The 22,469-nt window shown below is 40.5% G+C and overlaps 5 protein-coding genes across 16 annotated transcripts in view; 2 read left to right on the top strand and 3 right to left on the bottom strand.

The window, feature by feature from the left end:
- Positions 1-15: 15 nt before the first annotated feature.
- Positions 16-1,169, top strand: stmp1 (short transmembrane mitochondrial protein 1). Its single transcript, XM_020619219.1, has 3 exons — positions 16-159; positions 469-522; positions 1,006-1,169. Exons 1-3 carry the CDS (start codon positions 145-147, stop codon positions 1,075-1,077), a joined length of 141 nt encoding a protein of 46 aa, XP_020474875.1. The 5' UTR covers positions 16-144; the 3' UTR covers positions 1,078-1,169.
- A 19-nt stretch (positions 1,170-1,188) lies between these two features.
- smkr1 (small lysine rich protein 1) lies at positions 1,189-1,841 on the bottom strand (the record flags this gene model as incomplete). Its single annotated transcript, XM_020619224.1, has 1 exon — positions 1,189-1,841. A coding segment is annotated over one exon (255 nt), but the record flags the coding sequence as incomplete, so codon positions are not given.
- Positions 1,842-2,168: 327 nt separating this feature from the next.
- dhx57 (DEAH (Asp-Glu-Ala-Asp/His) box polypeptide 57) lies at positions 2,169-15,932 on the bottom strand. Its single transcript, XM_020619206.1, has 25 exons — positions 15,847-15,932; positions 15,222-15,254; positions 14,941-15,123; positions 14,558-14,845; positions 14,246-14,449; positions 12,670-13,574; positions 12,404-12,582; positions 12,164-12,285; positions 11,272-11,467; positions 10,927-11,051; positions 10,612-10,745; positions 10,446-10,500; positions 10,122-10,336; positions 8,586-8,702; positions 8,397-8,493; positions 7,893-8,066; positions 7,478-7,678; positions 6,961-7,237; positions 6,678-6,773; positions 6,479-6,562; positions 6,043-6,180; positions 5,710-5,784; positions 4,014-4,148; positions 3,733-3,933; positions 2,169-3,101 (listed from the first exon to the last, which is right to left on the bottom strand). Exons 3-25 carry the CDS (start codon positions 15,117-15,119, stop codon positions 2,958-2,960), a joined length of 4,341 nt encoding a protein of 1,446 aa, XP_020474862.1. The 5' UTR covers positions 15,120-15,123; positions 15,222-15,254; positions 15,847-15,932; the 3' UTR covers positions 2,169-2,957.
- On the top strand, positions 15,895-17,910 carry morn2 (MORN repeat containing 2). Of its 9 annotated transcripts, none has more exons than XM_020619211.1 (6): positions 15,952-15,970; positions 16,275-16,351; positions 16,579-16,629; positions 16,710-16,816; positions 16,907-17,043; positions 17,722-17,904. In XM_020619211.1, the coding sequence occupies exons 2-6, from the start codon at positions 16,345-16,347 to the stop codon at positions 17,822-17,824; spliced, it is 405 nt and encodes a 134-aa protein (XP_020474867.1). In that variant the 5' UTR covers positions 15,952-15,970; positions 16,275-16,344; the 3' UTR covers positions 17,825-17,904. The 9 variants fall into 9 exon arrangements, with proteins under 9 accessions (XP_020474874.1, XP_020474873.1, XP_020474872.1 ...); XM_020619210.1 differs by lacking the exon at positions 15,952-15,970 and adding an exon at positions 16,026-16,167; XM_020619217.1 differs by lacking the exon at positions 16,275-16,351 and having other exon boundaries at positions 15,898-15,970; positions 16,579-16,595; positions 17,722-17,910.
- Positions 17,911-18,259: 349 nt separating this feature from the next.
- The window catches only part of strip2 (striatin interacting protein 2), a 29,202-nt gene continuing 24,992 nt past the window's right edge, over positions 18,260-22,469 (bottom strand). For all 4 annotated transcript variants that reach the window (XM_020619184.1, XM_020619185.1, XM_020619187.1 and 1 more), the window contains 5 exons: positions 22,087-22,187; positions 21,779-21,845; positions 21,574-21,678; positions 20,888-21,092; positions 18,260-20,661 (listed from right to left, as the gene is read on the bottom strand). In XM_020619184.1, the coding sequence (XP_020474840.1) occupies positions 20,411-20,661; positions 20,888-21,092; positions 21,574-21,678; positions 21,779-21,845; positions 22,087-22,187 (729 nt within the window). In that variant the 3' untranslated portion in view covers positions 18,260-20,410. The remainder of the gene's footprint in view (positions 20,662-20,887; positions 21,093-21,573; positions 21,679-21,778; positions 21,846-22,086; positions 22,188-22,469) is intronic.

Genomic DNA, 22,469 nt, shown 5'->3' with positions numbered 1-22,469 from the left:
GCATGCGTACTCGCATTGTTGATGATTACTTCGTTAGTCGAGCAGGCTGGTTAATATCCACTGAAACTTTGAATTTAGTACCTGTTTTTTAGTCATTACATTGGTTTGCTGTCGACAGCCCTATAGTGGCATTGCCATTTTACAATGCTACAGTTCCTGGTGAGTTAAACTGACATAATTATGCATGATATTGACGTTTGTCAGGATGCCAGCGAAGCTAGCCGAACTAATACATTAGCATAATTAGCTGTTAACCGGCTGTCGGTAGACATAACCTATAGCCTACTTTTACAATCACCAGTCAACAAAGAATTTTAACATAGCTAATAGTTAAACATACTCCTACGTAAAACTCATATACGTGAAAATATTAGCAGATATTGCTTCAAGTAAACTCAAGCTAACATTAGATCAGATACGTCTTAGCTAGCAAAGTTAACTGTTTCACATGTTTTGTTTGTGTTCCAGGCTGGTTTCACCTTGGGAAATGTTGTGGGGATGTACCTCGCTCAAAATTATGATGTGGGTTTGTCGGATTTCTTCTCTTGTGTTATAGACTTTCAAAACTGAATTAAAAGCATTAGTGATGTTATGTGCTCCTTAGACTGATTCAATTCTCCCAAGGGCTGTATGAGCTCTTAATTTCCCTGATGACGCCCGCATGAGTGCCATATTACGTACACCAACTTAAAACGCACGCAGTCTACAGCAGACCTCTGACAAAACTTACCTGTTGAAGGTTTTAATATTTAGGTTTTGTTGAAACTTGTGGAGATGTTGATTCAACTTTATGATCCTTAGTTAGGCTATCCCTGTATAAATTGGGTGGATGTAATATTATCAATACTTCTCTAAAATATTTTGAACAAAAACTTAACATTAAAGTGATCACAAAGGTAGGATTTATTGCAAAACTGTTGAATTACTTCCAACAAGGTGTATCTAATAAATTGACGTCTGAACATGTATCTGATTTTAATCAGTGTACTGCTTTTGCCCTTCTAGGTTCCCAACATAGCCAAGAAAATTGAAGCTTTTAAAAAAGATGTGGAGGCCAAAAAGAAGCCACCAGAGTGAACAAAATGGGACTGTGTTGCTGGCAGAAGACAATGGAGTGTGCAGAGAAACTATTTGTTTTGCTGGGTTATGTTACGAGTGTACATTTGATTTATAAATAATTAAAATATATAGCTACATATATACATATATATATATATATATAAACTGGATTTAATTAACATTACAGCTAACAAGTAGGATCACTTTATGCACTGCGAGCTAGCCTTCTCTATCATGCACTGTGATGGTATATACATGACCTCCATGTATCTCCCCATTAGGTGTACATAATGTTATCTAAAATGACTGAAACAGCATTCATTTGCATTGATATGTTGTATTCTACCAATTTTTGATATTTTCTTTAAGAAGGTTCCCAACTGTCCAAAAAAGCTGCCAAACCTTTTGTGATAGTAATAAACACAATTGTTAATCATTTGGCTTTCAATAGATTTGCTGATAATACTTTATAGTCTTTGCATTTAAATGGAACCATCCCTAACCCAATTAGATTTGGAAAATATGGTCTACTTTTTCTTCTGTTTTGTGCCCTTCTTTTTCTTTTTATTTGCATTTGGCCAGCCAAAGCCTCTGCACTCCAGACATTCTACTGCATTATGAGAAATGTAGTAGACATTCTCCATGGCAGCTGGACTGAGGATGTCCACCTCTTTCTTGGTGGATTTAGCACTTGATCTGTTCTTGGGTGTTTTTGAACTCCCAGTGGGTCTGTTGGATTTCAATTTCTTGGATTTGGTAGGCTTTGAGGAGGGGGAAAAACAAATGGTTTATTCAGTTTTGGCTTGGTTCCTCTACACTATTCATATTACAGAGAGTTTTTAACAGCAAAATTAAATGTTAAATATATTTTACCATTGTCAAAAAACTTCAAGGTCACATCCAATGTGATGACAAATCATCCATCTGTAAAATAAGATACAAATAATGTAGAATGCTACAGTGGACTATTTTCAGATGAACAAAATGTGTTAATGGCTACATAGTTATTTCTCACAGCAGCTTGAGCACAAATTAAAGATATACATGTATATCTTACCGGTCCTGGACTTGGCGCTGTTGTAAAATGCAACCGAATAGTTTAACAGACAATGATGCCCCATTTGTTTATGTTCTGTTGTCTTGGAGACAGAACAGACTCACACAAATGAAAGGGTTGGCCTGTGCCAAAGGGCTGTAAATTATTTTGTTGCATCTCAGGCATATAACACAAAACGTAACAGGAACTTAGTGCAAAAAAATTCTGTAGCACCCATCGTATTTTTAGTGTAGTGGAGTTCATTATTTTTTAAGATGATTAACTTTCATGTTTTTTGGCAACTCCAAACAAATTCTCATGATTTTAAAAGCCCTTGTGTTCACATTGTGAAAGGGGTGTCCTGACATCACTGTAACATTTAAGTACATTCAGTAAATGTGAACAACTGAGCACCATGCAGAAGCTCTTGCATCTCTCAGTCATGCATTTATAAATAATTATCCACAACCTTAACAAGTATGCGATTGCTGTGAGCGTAAGAAATCCAATATGGACCTAAGGCAGTTATGAGCTTCACTCACAACACAAAATACACTTTATACAAATTACAATATACCTGTAATCAAATTAAACAATTAGTTCTGTCCCAATTTACTGCATATTTTCTCTATTCAAAGGCAAATTTTGCTTTAAAACACAATATCACATTAAGTCCAGTATCTGACCTGCTCATCTGTCTTAAGAAATACACACTTCTACTAGCTTTCAGATGGTTCACCCTGATTTTCCTAATTAGTGGAATAAGATAATACTATGTAGCAGTGCTGTAGGAGCAGAGAGACATGCATGTAAGCCCTTGGGAGTGACAAAAAGGCTCAAAAAGATTTGTCCAGTAGCAGAGCTACTGTGTAGAGATGAGGTGGACTATCATGTGGATGATACGGGAGCCGCGGGGGCAGCTGCACAGGTCCACACTCGGGTTCCTGATTTTATCTTCCAGCAGCTCGTCCAGCTCCCAGCGCAGCTCCTTCACCAGCTCAGCCACCTGGGACATACACACACACACAAAAACATAAATACACAGAGCCAAGCTCATTTGTGTCTATTTTTTTACCAGCTTAAATAATCATTGATGAAAATATAACTAATATAAATACATTTTTTGGCATTTTGCCTTTGTTTGGTAGCTCACAGTGTAGAAAGAAACAAGGGCAGAGAAAGAAATGTATGACATGCCGCAAAAGGTCCCCAGGTGGGTGGTGGACCATGTTGCGTTTATGTGGTATAGGCATTTTAGTTTTGTTTTGTTTTTTCTAGCTAACCTTTCCGTTTTATTACTATGACTACTTAACAGTACAAAAATTTTTAGGTAATTCTGTTTTGATTGTGGTTATGCTTACTACTATGACTTAAGTGACAACGTGATTGTGGGGCACTATTTCTTTGGAGTCCCTGTAAAAACCTCTAATTGTTAAAGCACATTAAACAACTTTACAAAGAGCTTGTAAGATTTAGGTATGAACCATGCATACGGTACTTATCAAAACATCACTGTTACTGATTTTAAATTTAAAGATATTTCAATGGACCCTTTAAGAATATGTGAAAATATATTTCAAACAGTTGTGTTAATGTACTTCTAAACTATAAAATCTCTGTCATTTCCTATTTCTGACCTGATGAGAAGCAGCAGCAAACTGGATCCAACCATCATCCAGTGAGATGACAAACTCTCCTTTGTGCAGTTCCACGCTGACCTGACCGCCTCCAAACAGCACCAGTGCGTAGACAGACACCATGCTGCAGTCCCTGATAAAGACACGACTTGTTTTCACCTTCTCATGGTAAACCAGGTAAGGGCTGTTGTAGTGACGAACCTGGAAGACAGAAGAGAGTCACAAAGCTTGTCTCTCTAACAAGCTGTTAAATACAATGGCAAATTTTCCGTACTTCTCACCGTGTAGTTGACAGACGAGGGGTGCACATGGACACAGCCATCATTTTTGGTCATGAAGCGGAGCTCGTTGGCTTTGGGTTGCATCTGCATCACTCCTTTGCTGGTCATCTTGTAATTTCCCTGAGGAGCATGTACCTGGAGCATAAACAAGCTTGTAAGTAAAGAGAGCAGCCACAGACTGATTTATGCTTACTGCAAATAAAAAACTGAATAATTGGGCGTGCAAAATTATTCAGCCCCTTTACTTTCAGTGCAGCAAACTCTCTCCAGAAGTTCAGTGAGGATCTCTGAATGATCCAATGTTGACCTAAATGACTAATGATGATAAATAGAATCCACCTGTGTGTAATCAAGTCTCCGTATAAATGCACCTGCACTGTGATAGTCTCAGAGGTCTGTTTAAAGCGCAGAGAGCATCATGAAGAACAAGGAACACACCAGGCAGGTCCGAGATACTGTTGTGGAGAAGTTTAAAGCCGGATTTGGATACAAAAAGATTTCCCAAGCTTTAAACATCCCAAGGAGCACTGTGCAAGCGATAATATTGAAATGGAAGGAGTATCAGACCACTGCAAATCTACCAAGACCTGGCCGTCCCTCTAAACTTTCAGCTCATACAAGGAGAAGACTGATCAGAGATGCAGCCAAGAGGCCCATGATCACTCTGGATGAACTGCAGAGATCTACAGCTGAGGTGGGAGACTCTGTCCATAGGACAACAATCAGTCGTATACTGCACAAATCTGGCCTTTATGGAAGAGTGGCAAGAAGAAAGCCATTTCTTAAAGATATCCATAAAAAGTGTTGTTTAAAGTTTGCCACAAGCCACCTGGGAGACACACCAAACATGTGGAAGAAGGTGCTCTGGTCAGATGAAACCAAAATTGAACTTTTTGGCAACAATGCAAAACGTTATGTTTGGCGTAAAAGCAACACAGCTCATCACCCTGAACACACCATCCCCACTGTCAAACATGGTGGTGGCAGCATCCTGGTTTGGGCCTGCTTTTCTTCAGCAGGGACCGGGAAGATGGTTAAAATTGATGGGAAGATGGATGGAGCCAAATACAGGACCATTCTGGAAGGAAACCTGATGGAGTCTGCAAAAGACCTGAGACTGGGATGGAGATTTGTCTTCCAACAAGACAATGATTCAAAACATAAAGCAAAATCTACAATGGAATGGTTCAAAACTAAACATATCCAGGTGTTAGAATGGCCAAGTCAAAGTCCAGACCTGAATCCAATTGAGAATCTGTGGAAAGAACTGAAAACTGCTGTTCACAAATGCTCTCCATCCAACCTCACTGAGCTTGAGCTGTTTTGCAAGGAGGAATGGGCAAATATTTCAGTCTCTCGATGTGCAAAACTGATAGAGACATACCCCAAGCGACTTACAGCTGTAATCGCAGCAAAAGGTGGCGCTACAAAGTATTAACTTAAGGGGGCTGAATAATTTTGCACGCCCAATTTTTCAGTTTTTTATTTGTTAAAAAAGTTTGAAATATTCAATAAATTTCGTTCCACTTCGTGATTGTGTCCCACTTGTTGTTGATTCTTCACAAAAAATTACAGTTTTATATCTTTATGTTTGAAGCCTGAAATGTGGCAAAAGGTCGCAAAGCTCAAGGGGGCCGAATACTTTCGCAAGGCACTGTAAGTTTCCTTTTCCAACAACTGCTGCACAGACATGTACCTGAACCACATTGGGATAGAGTGCAGCACAGAGCATGGCAGACATCAGTCGGATGTTTTCTGAGTTCAGGTTAGCCTGAAAAGGAATTGAAGGGGTTATATAGTATCTGTTTATTACAATATGTAAAGCAAAATACCATATTTTTTAAGAAACATACCATTTACATTGAGACTAAGGTTAGACAGATTTTATATTGACTCAATCTACGTAGTCTTATTTAAAAGTGAGACAATTTATACAGTAGGATTATCGTCTCTAAAGTGCTGATAAGTGCTATAATGTGTGTGTGTGTGTGTGTGTGTGTGTGTGTGTGTGTGTGTGTGTGTGTGTGACCTCAGGACCAGTAGCCTCTAGAACACCATCAGTGCCCTTAGAGCACATGCGCTCTATAATCCTGGCCCTCAGTCCTTCTTTGATGAAGCCAATGTCAGACAACAGCTCAGCAAACTGCCGCTTCAGACTGGCGATCTCCTGCACAGGTCATAACACAACACAAAACATTTATGTATGACTTGGGGAAAACAGAACATGCACACCATCCACCTGAAGTATTGATTCAACGAAAGCTTGAAATTACAAAGCTATTCCACTTTGTGCAGGTTTTGATTTTACTAATACCTGCACAAAGTGGTAAATTCAAAAGAAAAAAGGAAGGTCTACAGTGAAATAAACACTGCTCTACAGCCTGGCCTGCTGCTGAAGAACTGTACAAAACCAGCATTACACAATTGTAGAAGACAAAGAATTTCCTTCAACAACACCGCCTCACCTGTAAGCCTCGCCAAGACAGAAAGTTGTCCCTGCAGTAAAGGAAACTGGCCTGTTTGTTATTCTTTGCAGCGGAGCACCATCCCTGCAAGAGAGCAGCAAACAATCACATCGTTTCAATATTTGAAAAATATACTATAATTAAAAGTCATATCAGTGTATACTGTATATATTGTACATTTGCCCAGCCCAGTCAGTACCTTGTATGCCTGTAACAAAGCCAGATGGTCACTGTTGGCCACAGCAAAGGCCAGTTTCTTCTCGTTGGCTTCCTCTCGCTTATCCCATGGAGATACCTGGAAAACAGAACCGGACCAAATATAGAAAGTATTTCTGTAGAATAAGACACTCTGGTGAATAATCACGTGGATTCTTCTCTGTTAAAAAAAAATTACCACAAAACTGAAGTATCTGCTTAAGCAACTGTATAGTGTATGTACATGTGGCTATGACAGAATGACCCTAAAATCAGTAATTTCTTACAAATGGTGATTTGAAGGCCAGGCTGGCAGCAATGGTGAGTGCTGGGTCAAGGCAGCGGAAGATGGCACCAAACAGCATGAGCTTTCCAATGCGCACATCGACAGGCAGGCAGGCCAGGTGGTAGCCCAGTGGGCTCAACTTTTCATTGGCAGTTAGAGCTCCCAGGTCCTGCAGGCGCCGCTTGGCCGCATCCAAGCTTCCAGTAGCTGGGGGTTCAATGAGCCGAGAGAAGACCAACTCCAAAGTCTGCTCTGCAAACATATCCAGGATCTTGACTCTGTTGGAGAAAGGCAAAAGTGTAAACGCTAGAATGGGCCTTAATCAGACATGGTGCTTCAGGCCTGACAGGAAAGAAGACACTAACAATCCAGGCAGACTGGACAAAGCCCAACAAAAAAATGTCCTGGCCACTTTTCCCAGGTGGCATTTTCAGTCATAAATCCCATCAGCCATGTCATGCATAAACCTTTACTACTGGCATTTACAGAAACAACAAAAAGCATCCCGATAGATCTACCGGAGACACAGCTGCTCCAGGGGCACTCTCTGGATCTCAGGCAGCTGTTGTTCAGTGAGCTGGTGTTGGAAACAGTGGCTGGTGAAGAGGTGGAAGCAGACTCCTGAGGCCACGCGACCTGCTCGACCCTTCCTCTGCAGAGCGTTGGCCCGAGAAACCCATGAGTCCTCCAGGCTCTCCATGCCCTTATGTGCATCATACCTGAAAATAAACCAAGAATTACTGGCAAACATAGACTTGAACCCAATAAGTATCACCACACTACATCCCAAGTCAAATCTGAAGCTAAGTAAATGATGTTTGGTCATGTGTGGCAACAAAATGCTGCAACTAGTGCAAATAGTGTTGCAACTTACATACAGTTAGGTATATCTAAAGAATTACCACATTTGTTCACTGTAAAGTGTTAGATTACCTTTTCTCCTTCATCTTGCCAGAATCAATGACATAAACCACATCATCAATGGTTACTGAGGTCTCTGCAATATTGGTGGAGATGATGATCTTTGTGACACCTTCTGGGGGATGACTAAAAACTGCCTGCTGCTCCTCATTGGACAAGGTTGAGTGGAGTGGGTATACAGCACACCTAACATGGAGAAAGTATATCTGTATTAGATAGCAACTGACTAGCAGCTAGTGTTCATTTTCAACCGTATCTACAGGATGAAAAGTTTCATGGCAATATGACACACAATATGCATTTTGTACAATGTCTGATATATTGTATGCAAGAATCCTGTATCACAAATAATTTCACCTAGGTACATTGTCAACATACAGATCCTTGTCTACATACAGATCCCCGTAAACATTTTTTTGTTTCTAAAGTCACCACAAAATGTTTTCCTTTATGAATACTATACAAACAATGAAGAAATGTAGTTGCTGTAAACCACACATTACTTTAGACACAGACCTGGTTGCACCCCTGTTGTTGAACATTCTGTTGCACTGGAGCTGCTCATAGAGCATCTTGATCTCAGCCAAGCCTGGCAAAAACACCAGCACGGCACCTGGACACAGAAACAACATGATTACAGCAACACAGTCAGGTTCAGGATTCACCACGAAAGGGCTGAGTATACAGTATGTGGATGATTATCACCTGGAGGGTAGTTGTGTTTTCCATCTACAATCCAAACCAGGAGGCTCTCCACCAGGTCCATGTTGATCTTATCAAGGTCCATTGCTGCAATGGTCTTCAGCACAGACTTGTTAGTATCTGCATCAACAGCAAAACAAAAAGTAATAGTTCAGCATTTATTGACAGCAGCATAATTTGGATGAGGAGGTACAATTTAAGAACCTATAAAACATACAGTACTGTATCTTACACCTATAAAACACTGTTTACAGTAGTGATGGTTGGACTCAAAACAGCATATTGACATGCTTTGAACCGCTTGCGACACTTCTGTTTTGAAGCACTGCTTCAAGTCTTGTATCAAAGTGGCCAAGTCATGTGATTGTTTCACATCATTTCATGAAACATTTCCAATTTCAAGCCTGCCCTCCATGGAGGACCTGTACACCTTACGGGTCAAAAGGAGGGCAGAGAGAATCACTGCAGACCCCTCACACCCTGGACACAATCTGGTTGACCTCCTCCCCTCTGGACGGCGTTACAGGTCACTGTGCACCAAGACAACCAGGCACAGGGACAGTTTGTTCCCCCAGGCCATCTCTCTGATGAACACTTAACCAACAACAGTATGACTGGACAATAACCCTCAGTGTAATACCTGTAAATATACCTCGTACAGATTATACAGATTCATACTAGTTTTAAGTATTTTTATTCCTACTTATCCCATTTCACAATGAGCATTCCTTGTCTGTCTGCATTGTTTACTGCCTGTCTCTACTGCTTATTTTACATCGTTTGTCCTGGTTGTTGCTTGTTAATACTGCATATAATTTTGTTATACTACACAGCCTTATGCTGGTTTACTGTTTACTTGCCCCTTGCATGGGGATATGTACATACACATTGAGAGCAAATGTACCAGAGTCAAATTCCTTGTGTGTTCGATACACCTAGCCAATAAAGCAGATTCTGATTCTGATACTGAAAATTCTGTAGTTTCACTGCTAGGGGGATGACCTCATGATGAATCCTGAACAGTAGACTGAGCATTTGCAATTACTGATTCTGAGTCAGTTGACAGTTGCACTACATAATAATCAAATACAGTAAGTTTGAGCCTCTGATCCTTAGTCAGTGTTTCTGGTTACCTGTAGATCCCCCGCAATGCCTCATTAACAGAATGAAAACTAGATTTTTGTGGGTTGTAATTAAGACATATACATAGATTTGATAACTGGAAAGACTGATTTGGAAGATGGAGGGATAAAGAACGATTCACGTCACTTGAGTGGGAGTATTTTCATGTGGTGCCGCACAATTTAGTGAAACACACTTCTTGTAACAAGCATTTTTACTTGTGTTGTTTGCCTTGTCCACTCTTGTAAAAGAAATGTTTAATCTCAGTGAGTTTTTCATGGTAAAATAAGGTTAAATAAAAAAATGTCTGTTTCAAAACAGCAAACCATTTTTCGAAGCAATTGGCTCAACTGGTTCAAAGCTTTGGAACTCCTTGTTTCTGCCATCACTAGTTTATAGTACTTGTCCTCAACTCACCTTTGTATCTGACTGTCAGTTCCTGCAGGCTGAGCTGCTGGTCTGGGACGGAATCTTTGACAAAGTCCTTCTTGCAGAAAGACGTGAAGTTCCACATGTCGTCACCTAAGTCGCTTACTACATCCCTTGGTTCTCCTTTGCTTCCTCTTCCACTTGTGGCAAATGAATTCTGTTTCCCTAAACGCATGTAAGGGCTGCCATCCTCAATGACATATCTAGGAAAATAAATGAAAGATAACTATGAGGAGACACAGACACATTTATAAGCTAAAAAAAGAAATCAGTAAAGAGATTATTTGCTGGGGCAAATATCAATGTTCTTACCCAGCTTTAGAAATGGCATCTTCAAGAAAAAACTGGTCAACAGGAAAAGCACGACCTGGGACAAGAGAAATTCACAGAGTGGGAACAAATATCAACATAATATGTAATGAGTATATTATGTAGTGTACGCAGCAGATATCACATGTCAGATATCTCATGGCATCACCTGGTATGTGGATAGTGGGACAATCGTAAAAATACTCAGAGAAGAGGTTGGCATTAAGTGTGGCACTCATTAGAATGATCTTCAGGTCTGGTCTTTGTACAATCAGGTCTTTGAGCACCAACAGCAGGAAGTCACTATGAGTATTAAACAAGTCATAAAAAAGTGTGTAAATATTCACGTTATATATTTGCCAGTTTTAGAAGAGCCTGACTAAATTTGTTAGGCTGTGACGCAAGAGCTAAAAATGCACAATGAACATGAGCATGAACACACTTTCTGTACGATACTGTATGTGAGTGATCTGCACAACCTCACCTCTCCTCTGTGCGTTCATGCACCTCATCCACAATGACGTGTGTGATGCCTCTGAGGTCTGCATCACCCTCGAGTCTCCTCAGTAACACACCTGTGGTGCAGTATAGCAGTCTGGTGGCAGATGTCTGAAAGAAAGTAGTACTGAGTGATAAGAAAAGCACAAATAATTATTTATACATGAAGCTCAGCTACATGTACTAAGATGTTACTTCAAATTTCAGAATGCTCCAAAACTGTCATTGACATTTAATGTTGTGTACAACTCAGCGTTAATTAGACATAGTAAATAAACGCCGGTAGCTTAAAATACTCTATGCTAGATGTACATGTTGAAAGTGCCCATACCCTGACACTCTCCAGGCGGATCTGGTAGCCCACTGAGTTGCCCAGAGACTCTGCTCGCTCCTGCGCCACTCTCTGGGCTACAGAGATAGCAGAGATGCGACGTGGCTGGGTACAGATAATGTTGGCCACCTGCTTCGCTGGACCACATAGTGATGCATCCAGAATGAACTGAGGAATCTGGGTGGTCTTACCACACCTGTAAAGTAGTCATTAGAAAATAAACATTAAAATACATCCCAATGATTGCATTTATATGCACTTAACAGGTTACTGAGAGAAACCAGGTTATGACAGAACGAGTTTATATCCACGGCAAGCTCTAAGGTCCCCCCCAACTAGCCCACTGAAAGCAGAAAGATGTTATTCAGGTGTGTCTGCAATTGGAAAGTCCAATGTCATTATGTGACTGCATCCTCCAATAACCAAAGATGGACCTGATCAATCAAGCTGGTATTTTGGTCTCTTTAGCAATGTTTCACCTGCAAATCCTGACATTACCTGTCCCGTTAGTCATGACATTAATAATGACAAATAGAAGACAAATCACATTCATCCAACAAGCTGCTGCTCTTACTACTACTCACCATGTTGATAAGTCTGTTTATGCCCATGACAACTTCCTGTTTTTCTCCAGTCACATGCACATAAGTGCTCTTGTAGAAAGCTGATTAGAAACCTGGTTACGCCTATACATGGCAGAGAAATTGGTGTTCTCCAGGAGATATTTACCTGGGGAAACCAGGTTTCCCTAATCCCCTACCCCGATTAAGGAAACCAGGTTTCCCGTTTACCTGACAGTTAAGACATCACCTAATAATATTTTTTCTTTAAAAAAAAAAAACTCTTTGTGAATGTCACTACTTTCAACCAAAATGAGGCTGAAATGACTCACCCTGTCATCCCACTGATCACTAGCACCTGACACCGATCCAACCGGTCTAGGATGTTCTCTTTTTCCTGCCAAGCTGGCAGGTTCTTCCTCTGTTCCAGCATTGACTGGAAACGCCTGGATGACTACAAAAAGAAGGATGCAATAAAAGCACTTCATTACAATACATACACAGTGTTGTAAAGAACACATGGAAGGTGTGAAGATGTTATTTTTCGGCCCATCAGAGCCTTCCTCTTTTACCTGTTTCTTCTGGAACTCTCGGCAGAGCTTGCCATTTTCTTGCAGTAGGTTGTCTATCTTCAGGTTGTGCTTATTTACTATCTTCTTCCTCAGACTGATGTAACTCTCACTTTTGACTGGAACAGCCTCATCTTCCTTGTCCCTCTCATCCAGCTCCTCTGCCTCTCCTGTCTCTTTCACTAGATACACATAAATACATGTACAGTTTTAAGCTCTAATGGCAATAAAGAAAAAGTACATAATATTAAGTACATAAAATGACTTACAATCTATGAGTCTCTGGTTGTTGGGTGGAGGAATCCTTCTGCTCTTGGTGTGATTACTACAACTGGTAATGCTACTCCTGCCTTCCTCTGAGGCAGTGCTCCTCACACTCTTACTCTTTAGTGTGGCTAGAGAGGATGGAGGAACAACCACAACAGCTGGTGGGGTGCTGTATTTGTGATGACTTGCAGCCAGTAGTTCCTTCATGGTAGCACCATCCTCACACAAGGTGATCAGAGTGTAAACAACAGGTTCACTGCTCTTTGCTGCAGCCAAGGCCTCTCCAAATAATCTCTCACTCACATTGAGCCTCCCTGCAGCCCCAACAGACTCATCGTTGGTGCTAAAGGCAACTATTGGTGCCTGAAATGGGTAACGGTTTCCTTTGGGAAAACGGATCTCTAGTTCATACTCAGGAGGAGAATAGCTGCTGAATCCCGGCTGACTCGGGCCCTTCAGGTCTGGGGAACCAGCCCCAGACCTCCCTTTTGTAGGAAGTTGGTGTTTGAATTTGCATTTATCTCCAAACCGGCAGCCTTGTCCTTTCAAGTAGAATTTGCAGACATCACGAATATTAACAGATCCTCCACCACTGCAACTCCCAGCCATCCCTGCGTTCCTGACAGCAATGTCTGAGAGGAATGACAAGTCCAGGGTTACTGTCCAGACTGCATTGGCAATGCGCTCACTAAAGCGTTCACCATAAATGGCAGTCAGAGCCAGAGCCTCTTCCTGCCTCTGGATCAAGCATTCATCCATAGACATCTGCTCAAGGCCATCAGGGGAAATTGCCATCTGGCCATAGCGCTCACTGAAAACCTGGTGGAGGAGTTGCTCCAAAGTTGCCCCAAACTCTCCTCCACCAGACTCCATGGCCTGTTTGCTGCGCTCCCTATCAAACCCAAATCTACAGAGAGAATGGATAAGAAAAGAGAGGGATAGAGGACAAGATAAATATCTAGCAAACCTTAGGTTCTTGACTAGGGCTGTACGATAAATCGTTTTGTGAGTATGATTTAGACCCTGTGCGTTCTCAGTCTCATACGACAATGATTCTGCTGTGTTTGCATTAACAGGGAGCTGCCTTGCAACAAACCAAGCACTCCCTTTTCTTTGCTAAGCGGCATTAACCAACAGCAGCAATGCAGTACATCATGTGATGAGCTTTAGGCAGGAAGAGAAGACTGATTCAAAAACAAATCCAACATGTTTCACATTGTGAAAGATATTCTGTGCTGTCCTGCAACTATTTTTCAAATGCTGCGCTGCCTGCTCTGTACACCTAGTGCAGAATAGTAGTTGAGGCAGAAATAAATCACTTTGCAGTTATTAATTATGGTTAATGGTCAATGCAGCTTAGCAAGGAAAAGGAAGTGCTTGATGCGAGGGATCTCACTGCTAATGCAAACACGGCAGAATTATTGTCACATAAGACTGAGATTGCACAGGGATCTAAATCATGCTCACAAAATGATTTATTGAGCAGCCCTATTCTTGACAGCACAGCAGCAAAACCACTGGCTAGGATAACTGTCAACGCCAAAACCTCTAATAAAAGAAAACAAGTCTGAACTTCACCTGCAAAGTTTTCCTATGGCAAATAGGGAGAAGACAGGTTCAGGAGGAGGCCGTTCATCGTCAGACTCTGGCTCATATGCTGGTCCCTCTGCTCTCTCCACAGGCTCATCACTAGTGGCCCAAAACTGGCCTTCTTCTCGGTGATCCAGCTCATCATATTCTTCCTCATCTTCTCCTCTGCCCAAATAATCTGAACCAGATTCACTGAGACAAAGAAGATGGCATGAGTTTATTTGTAGCATTCCAATTAGTCTCTGTTAACAGATAAAGGGATGTAGCATATTTCATATATATTTTGTAAAAGCTACTTACTCATATGGCTCATCAATGTCCTGGGTCTGCAAATCCTGCAGCAGTTCCTTGAGTTGTTCTTGGTTCTCATTAGTCATGAAGATCCTCTGCAAGGGTTTGGCACTCACCTCTAGTCTCATGCCATCACCTAACTTTAGACATGTTCTAGTCCTCACCAGGGACCTTGGGAGAGTCTTGCTGCTGCTTTTTCCATCCTCTCTGTCACCCCTGTCTCGATCCCTAGCCCCCTTTCCTCTACCTCCATCTGTGCCACTAGCACTCCTACCACCACCTCGTCCTTTGCCAGGTCTGGGGACAAAGTCAGGCAAACAGATATTAGCAAGAAATAAGCACAGTGATCATTTTCAAATCAAATAACTAACTCCTTCACTATAACTTTATACCTGCTGGAATGGGAGGGTCCAAAATCAAGGGTGAAATCATCATCGTCATCCCAGTGGCCAGCTCCTCCTTTCCTACTTCCACCTCGCCCGCCACCACCACCACCACCTCCACCTCCTCTAGGTTTGTTAAACCTCCCTCCACCTCTGTTGGGTTTCCCACCTCTTCTCCTTGCATTCATTTTTCTGTCAAAATATTCATGAACAATTTGATCACAGCTACCACATTTTAAAGCTTCAAAATATCACCACTAACACATGAATTGTATAAAACACTGTCAGACCTTCAATCCATATCCATCATAGCAGCCAACAATCTGTGAAGAGAGCCATAAGATGCATTGTTTGAATAAACCTTCTAAACACTAGGAGAACTCAGTAATCCTGGGTACATCACCGAGAATTGCTAGTTGCAGAGCAGTGCACAGCTACTGCACATCCACTGCAGTGCAAGATGTTGCTACAAGATGTGGGGTGGCTCCTTAGTTCAAGTGCAAGCAATGAGAGGGTGGCTGACACACAGTGTTGGTGGCTACAATTGTGCAATCACATGCAGACTAACAACCCAACCAGGGCGATGACCATTTAGGTTAAGTTTAGGGCCGGGTGCCTGACAGTGCATTTTGTTAGCAAGTAAAAAAAAAAAAAAGAAAAAGCTTGTATTAGAAATAACGTTGTAGTGCACTGAGAGTAGGTTAGTATCTCAGTCATTTTAGTCTTCGGCTAGCTAACATGCTAACAGCTAGCAGGCTCACTCATTTCTGATTTAACAAGCTAGCTCAGTTGAGAAAAACTTCCACACAAGTAAAGTTGAGAGGTTAAATGCTAAAGACTTATATAAAAATAACATCATAAACGATACAGAATAAAAGAGCATGACCTGAAAAACTTTAACAAGTAACAACAAACCTGATACAGTTGCACAGACCAGCAGTAGCGTGAATCTCTTTCATTGGTCGAAACTCAGAGTTCAAAGTTTCTTTTCCGGTGTCCGGTAACGTTTGAGGAAGCAAATGCACAATACTTTGTAAAGGTATTATTAAAATATCTAAAGGTCGTATGACTAAATTAAATTCGGATTATGTAGAGGTAAACTGTTTTATTAAAAGAGTGGCGGTATTTTTAAAAGCACCTTTTTAAAAGCTATGTCTGCACCAAATATGTAACCATAGTAACAGGACGTGGTGTCGACTTACTACAACACATGAGCTGAGAGCTTATTGTAGAGTGGTGCGAACTGGTTATTTTTGGGTGATTTAGTGAACACAAACAGCATAGATTTATCTTGTGTCATAGTCACAACTTTTTAATTAATTGTTCGACTCGCCACATCATAGAAATTGGCAGGCACACAGCGTTTCCTGTCGGAGCTGACAGCCATCTGTCCGCTGGGGGAAGCTGTCACGGATGTCTGGTGGGGTGTGATTGTGATTTCTGACACTTCAGTACACACACACATCTCCGTCTCTATCTGATGTTTGCTGTCTAATTTTGTTCGATTTTCACTTTCAGATCAGAAAGAAGGACATTGTTTAAATACCTCTGGCTAATATATAGAGAAGTTGCACACCTAGGAAAAGTATGTATTCATCTAACAGTTATCCTAAAGTGCCTGAGGCAAATGTGTCTGTTTGTTTACAGGAGAAGGACCTATAAAGGTATCCTACATTTTCCCAAATGGAGACAGATATGGTAACAAAATATTTCTGCAGCTTTACACCCTTAACATCCAAATGTATGGGTCTGTGTCTCTTATCATCTCTTCTCCACAGAAGGAGAGTGCAGCAGATCTGAATCAGGGGTGATCATGAGGAGTGGCACTGGTAAACACACTTCACCAAGTGGGGTCATATACAATGGAGAGTGGCATGAGGACAAAGTATGTATTTGAATATGTATGCTCCTGGCTCCTTCTCTCACCAAAGATGTGAGAAGTTGCATGCAGTTATTCTCTCTGTCCTTCTGTCAGATGCATGGCAGAGGGACCCTGCAACATCCTTCTGGAGCACTATATGAAGGAGAATTCAGAGACAACATGTACCATGGCACAGGAACGTATACCTTCCCAGATGGTTCTACTTACAAAGGTCACTTTCACAAGAACAGGTAAAAGCAATTAGTTTCTAGTTTCTGGCACTTGCTGTCATTCCTTTAATGCTTTGTGAAAAGTGTCACATCCTGTTGGAGTTTTTACATGATTATACAGCAGCTGAAAGCTATTTTTATGTGCAGCTTTTCAGATTATAATTTTATATCTTATCTTGAATCTTATATGACCAGAACACAGCAGCAAGGCTCCTATTATGCATTATTTGATTAACTGATTAGGCAGCCATTAGGTAATCAACCAGTACCTATTTTAATAATGAATTTTATGTGATAGTAAATCAATCATTTTTGGTTGCAGCCCTTGTTTTGGCTGCCTTAATATGACATTACAGTACAGTATGTCATTTACTGCAAATTCTGCAAGTGCTGTATCTTGGTTCAGAAACAGACATGTTATGACAGTATTAGTAATTTATCTAGTACTACACCAATTTGTTATATTGTTGTGTATATTAACCTCTTGAACCCTACATTCTTGATATTTCCTTTAAATTTACAATTAATCAATTTCAAAGTTGGATAAAACACGAGATATTTTAAGCAAATGTTCAAATCCAAGATTTTGATAGTTGTTTGTTTTATAATTTAATTTTAATGTATGTATTTATTTATTTTGCTGCACAGTTAAAGTACATCAAAGTAGAGTACATTTTACATATTTTATCTGAATTCTAGGTTGGAAGGAGAAGGAGCATTCACTAATACAGAAGGACTGGTTTGGACAGGAGAGTTTCACGGCAAAGCAGCACTGGGCTTGAAAATGCAGCTAAACTTTTAGGCAAAACAAGCATTATTGTACTGCAATGCATGAACTATTGTATGAAACTGTGCTGTATATCTATATTAAAATGAAGTGTATTACAAAATACTTTTTCCCTTTAAGTATTGCATTCTACAGAATTCCTTCTGGACATGTGAAAACTGTACAGCAAGTAGGGTGAAGGACAAACATAGGGCAGTTTTACATCACTACAGATAGGCATATGTTCACCTCCCCAGCCACAACAACTGTGCTTGAACTGTTGGAACACTGACCTGAGGAAGTGTGTGATGTGATGGGAGTGTGTGGTCCGTTTGACCTTCAATGTTTGAGTGTGTATGTGTATGTGAACCAGTTATCCACCCTGCAGGACTCCCTCAGCTAATTAATAATTACTTTAAAAAACAATCACAACTGTTCACAGTCATAATGCAAATACAACAGAGACTCAAATACTGTAATTTGTCATTTTATTTAATAATGCCTCTATGGATCTGTAATTGCACATACCCCTGAACAAATTCTATATTGAGCGTTTCTCTAGACTATACAGAAATGTGTGCAACAAAGACATACATTGTATACTGTGCTAACATCCATACAATGCTTAACACTTTTGGTAAAATAGTGTACCCGATAAAGAAACAACAATTTTCATTGATTGTACAATTTTTGGGTAAAAATAACATTTTGTATTGCAAACCTTTAGTGGTAATGTGAATGAAAAACCTGCAATAGCAATAAAATAAAAATAGAAAATGGCACTCAAATTTGGCACAAGATACAAATAGTACGTTTGAACTTGAAATACAACTGATGTAAACAAAAACTCACAATGAGTTATTGACTTGAGTGACAATGTACAGCGTATGCAGTGAATGTTTGGTGCTTCACATGTGTAATTTCAGTCTAAGAATGTGATGATAAATGTATATTCTTTTCTACAGGTAGTGAGCTATATAGAGGCATGGAAGCTTTTAAAACATTTGCTATATATTATGTCCATTAACCTGAGAATCTTTATAGTATTAGTTTCATAGATTTTTGCCTTCCTGAAGAAGAAAAAAAATTAACACTTCTAATTGTGCTGGAATCATCACACAAAAAAAGCAATTACAAATACCATATTAAAGTGTGAACATGTACTCAAAACAAAACAGAGCCCATGCACATTTCTACAAAGAAGCACAAGACTAAGTGTCACAATTATAGTTCTATATAAAGATAATACATGAGCCATCAAGATGAGCTGATAACAATCTGGACCAATGATATGAAAAAAGGTAACCATACTTTTTTGTCTTCTGTGCTTGTTGCTGTGCTTTAATAGACATTTCCAGGAAATGCTTCAGAGCTCTCATGTCATAGTAGATAGTGGCAGGTGAAGGAATGATAAGGTACAGTGAAGACAAACTAGAAAAACAGCACCATTGTTGTAACAACTGTGTTTTTCCAAGTGAGCGTTACAAAGTACTCACTAAGGCCACCAACATGTAGCTCTGTGGTTTACTTATTGTGCTGTTGTTGGGCAGTGGGTTGAACCAAATTTCTGCTTTTCTTATCATTGCAAAGGTTCAATAAGTGTATATGAATAAATTCTGGATTACACCAGTGATTAAAAATTTGTGAGTTGAAAGATAATGAAATTTCTGAGAATCTGCCATTTCTGGAATAACAAGGATTCTGTTATAAGATAAAACTTCTATTTTAAAAGAGATCAAATAGGTGACTACTACCTTTCCCAGAATGCCATTCTTTAAGCAAATTCTGTTTTGTGCTTCAAGAATCATCCTCTCTTATAGTTGCCCATTTTTAGATAACCATTTTCTCATGAACAAGCCACACACTTAACAGCTGGTGCATTTCTTTTTTTACTGCCATAAGAGGAGATGGCTCCAATATCAATATTTGAACTAGCAGCGTGACACTGTAGTTCAATTTCTTTTTCCTAGAAAATACATAAGAAAAGAGTTTCAAATCCGTCACTGACAAAGTATTAATAGTCAGGCTCTGTGGCAAAATAAAGATATAAACTAATTAGAAATCAAATTAATAATACATGTACATCTTTATTCAAAAACAATTATTTTCCATAAAATGACACACAGTGATACAAATAAATAGCTAAACATCACCAAGGAGCCAAAAGAGCACCAACATTTAAAAAATGAGGACATACACACTGACGTTTTGTGTAATATTGAGGGCAGTAAAACTGGCCTTGTCTTCTGCTACAATGACACCAAATGCTTCTTATGAACTGCTACCTCTGTTCTTGCCTGTGTGTTCACAGTCACAGTAGTCATAGGCACATTAGCGTCAAGTGTGTGTGGTATCTATTTGTGCTGAGCTCACAGTAGGAAGCTCCATTTGCTTGTCAACTTTGCTCCATATACTCTTCAGTTTTCACACATCACTGGATGGCCTGAGAGGTGACTTCTTTAGCTCCAGTTGCTTTTTCTTTATCCTCCCCCTCCTTTCCAACACAACATGACCCCATTCGTCTTTCCTCCTCTCCTCTACCTTAAAACTAGTCCATCAGGCTCATATGTGATATGTGACCTCTCCACTGCCCCCGCCCTCTAACCAATCCTCCAACCCCCATCACGGATTCTGCAGCAGCCCCTCCCACTGGATTGACTGAGAGAACACCTCTCTCTCCAGCCACATCTCGTAGCTGTAGTGGAAGTCCTCAGGCAGCTCCACACGCTGCCCCAGCACACTCTGCAGGCAGTTGTCCACTGGAGTGAAGTCTCCATTCTTGTTCTTGTCATAGCGGCGGCTGTTGAATTTCTCAATGCTCTCTCGCAGGGCACACTCCTCTGCCTGGAAGTCCCAGGGCCGTGCATCGATATCTAGAATGAGAGGAGACTTATGTTTTTAAAAAATTATTTGAAAAATTATTTAAAAGAAGTGTAATTTGCATCATTTCACAGCTCTGATAAGCATGTCTAATCTTTTTCTTCTCTCTGCTCTGTTAGGTGACAAATCAATTGCTTTTCCAGTGACCCTGACTTCTATACCAGCCCAGCTTAAAGTTTAAACTTTTTCATGAGTCATGTTCTGCAGACTGCTCTTTACCATTTCCATAGGCCCAGTCGTCGTTGAGCCTGTGGCGGACCTTCTGGTAGATGGCTGACATGGTCTTCATGTTGCTCTTTCTCCACTGGCGGCCCAGGTACTTGGTCTGGATTTTAAGGAGCTTGAGAACATAGAGTTGCATCATGGCCTGTTTCACCTTCAGAGCTCTCTTCAGGATCGGGGCAGACTTGAATACCACCAGCATCTAATAAGGGAATGGGGATAAAGAGGGGAACCAATATATCTATCTGTGGGTAGAATATATGTTTTGTAGCATGGTTCCTATAAAAAGATTTTAACAATTTTTTTCTCCTCACAACCTATAAAACACCCATGTTCCTGACAGCAAACACTGACCTTGGCTTGGGTCAGAGTAGAAGTGACACATTAATGATTAGTCAAAGGCTTTTTAGTGAACATGGACATGACACATGTGCATTTGTGCCAGCTTCTAATGAAGTTTTTTATTTTCTCTTTGCACATCAAAGGGCCGACAAGCCTGCTGGGCCACAGGGTGTGCACTCAGCTTTTGATGGGACACCCAGATTATAGACCTTGTTGTGTGTCCAGTTTACCAAGACATTCCATTTACTATTGAGTATTAGGGTGAGTACTTTCTACAGTGGAGCAAGGGGAAAGCTTCATGCCAAGGCTAAAATGTTTTGCCATGATGTAGAATTACTCACCATGGTTCTGGAGTGTTTCCACTTGGTCAGCTTATTCAGGATTCTCAGCAGGTTGATACAAGAAAACAGGTTCCTCCAACAGAACTGGTTGCTGTCTCCTGCTTCCTGAAAACACACGTGCACTCCAAGGTCATAAAGACACCAGGAAGGCTACATTACAAGTTGACTTTAATTTAACAAAGGTCACACAGGTGTTGTAACTCACTAAGCTCTCAGCTGTGAGCTCAGGCATCTCATGGACCACACAGTGCGGAAAGTCCAGCACACATATACTGCAATGAAAACACATGAAAGTGGCAAAGGACTGATCAGTTTACAGTGGTGTGAAGAGAGGTTAGTTCAGTTCTGTTTTAATCTGGTCATTTTCACTAGATTGCCTTCCTAAAAATGAACACATGAACACTTTTTGAGTTTAGTATAAACCAAAATGCCATCTTCTTGACGACAGGTCAATAAAACAGCAGTTTGCTGCAATCTCTTTATAAAAGGGGGCTTAAGAGAAAATGCTCCCACCTGTTTTTGGCACTGATATAGGACATGATGTTCTGGTTGAAGAACTTGAGGATGAGTGGGATACAGTTGGCAAACACCAGGTGCTGGGAGACAATCTCAAACTGCAGGAAAAAATGAGGTGGCAGTGTGTAAGAGTTAGAGAGTTTGACAGTCTGAAAAAGAACAACAACTTGAACTGTAGTCTTCATTTGAATTATTGTGAGCCTGCCCTTATAAAAAATGACTTATGTTGTGGTCATGAGCATTGTTAGAGAAAGTAAAGAACTGATTATGTCAATGGGACGAACCCTGGTAGGAAAACTTCACATCAGAGGAAAGACCAGAAGAGGAAAAATAGTCCCATTACTGATGATCCTGTATTACTCATAATGTTTCTATGTAGG

This window comes from Monopterus albus, unplaced genomic scaffold (assembly GCF_001952655.1).
Source record: "Monopterus albus unplaced genomic scaffold, M_albus_1.0 scaffold216.1, whole genome shotgun sequence".
NCBI classification, from domain to species: domain Eukaryota; kingdom Metazoa; phylum Chordata; class Actinopteri; order Synbranchiformes; family Synbranchidae; genus Monopterus; species Monopterus albus.
This window is presented reverse-complemented; position numbering and strand designations above follow the sequence as displayed.

Coding starts and splice junctions, on each gene's coding strand:
- stmp1 (XM_020619219.1), top strand. Junction 523..1,005: donor ACCTCGCTCAAAATTATGAT/GTGGGTTTGTCG, acceptor TTGCCCTTCTAG/GTTCCCAACATAGCCAAGAA.
- dhx57 (XM_020619206.1), bottom strand. CDS start 15,119: ATGAATGCAAGGAGAAGAGGTGGGAAACCCAACAGAGGTGGAGGGAGG. Junction 14,846..14,940: donor GGACCCTCCCATTCCAGCAG/GTATAAAGTTAT, acceptor CTTTGTCCCCAG/ACCTGGCAAAGGACGAGGTG. Junction 10,501..10,611: donor TCCCACTATCCACATACCAG/GTGATGCCATGA, acceptor CTCTTGTCCCAG/GTCGTGCTTTTCCTGTTGAC.
- morn2 (XM_020619211.1), top strand. Junction 16,817..16,906: donor GAGAGTGGCATGAGGACAAA/GTATGTATTTGA, acceptor TCCTTCTGTCAG/ATGCATGGCAGAGGGACCCT. Junction 17,044..17,721: donor GGTCACTTTCACAAGAACAG/GTAAAAGCAATT, acceptor TCTGAATTCTAG/GTTGGAAGGAGAAGGAGCAT.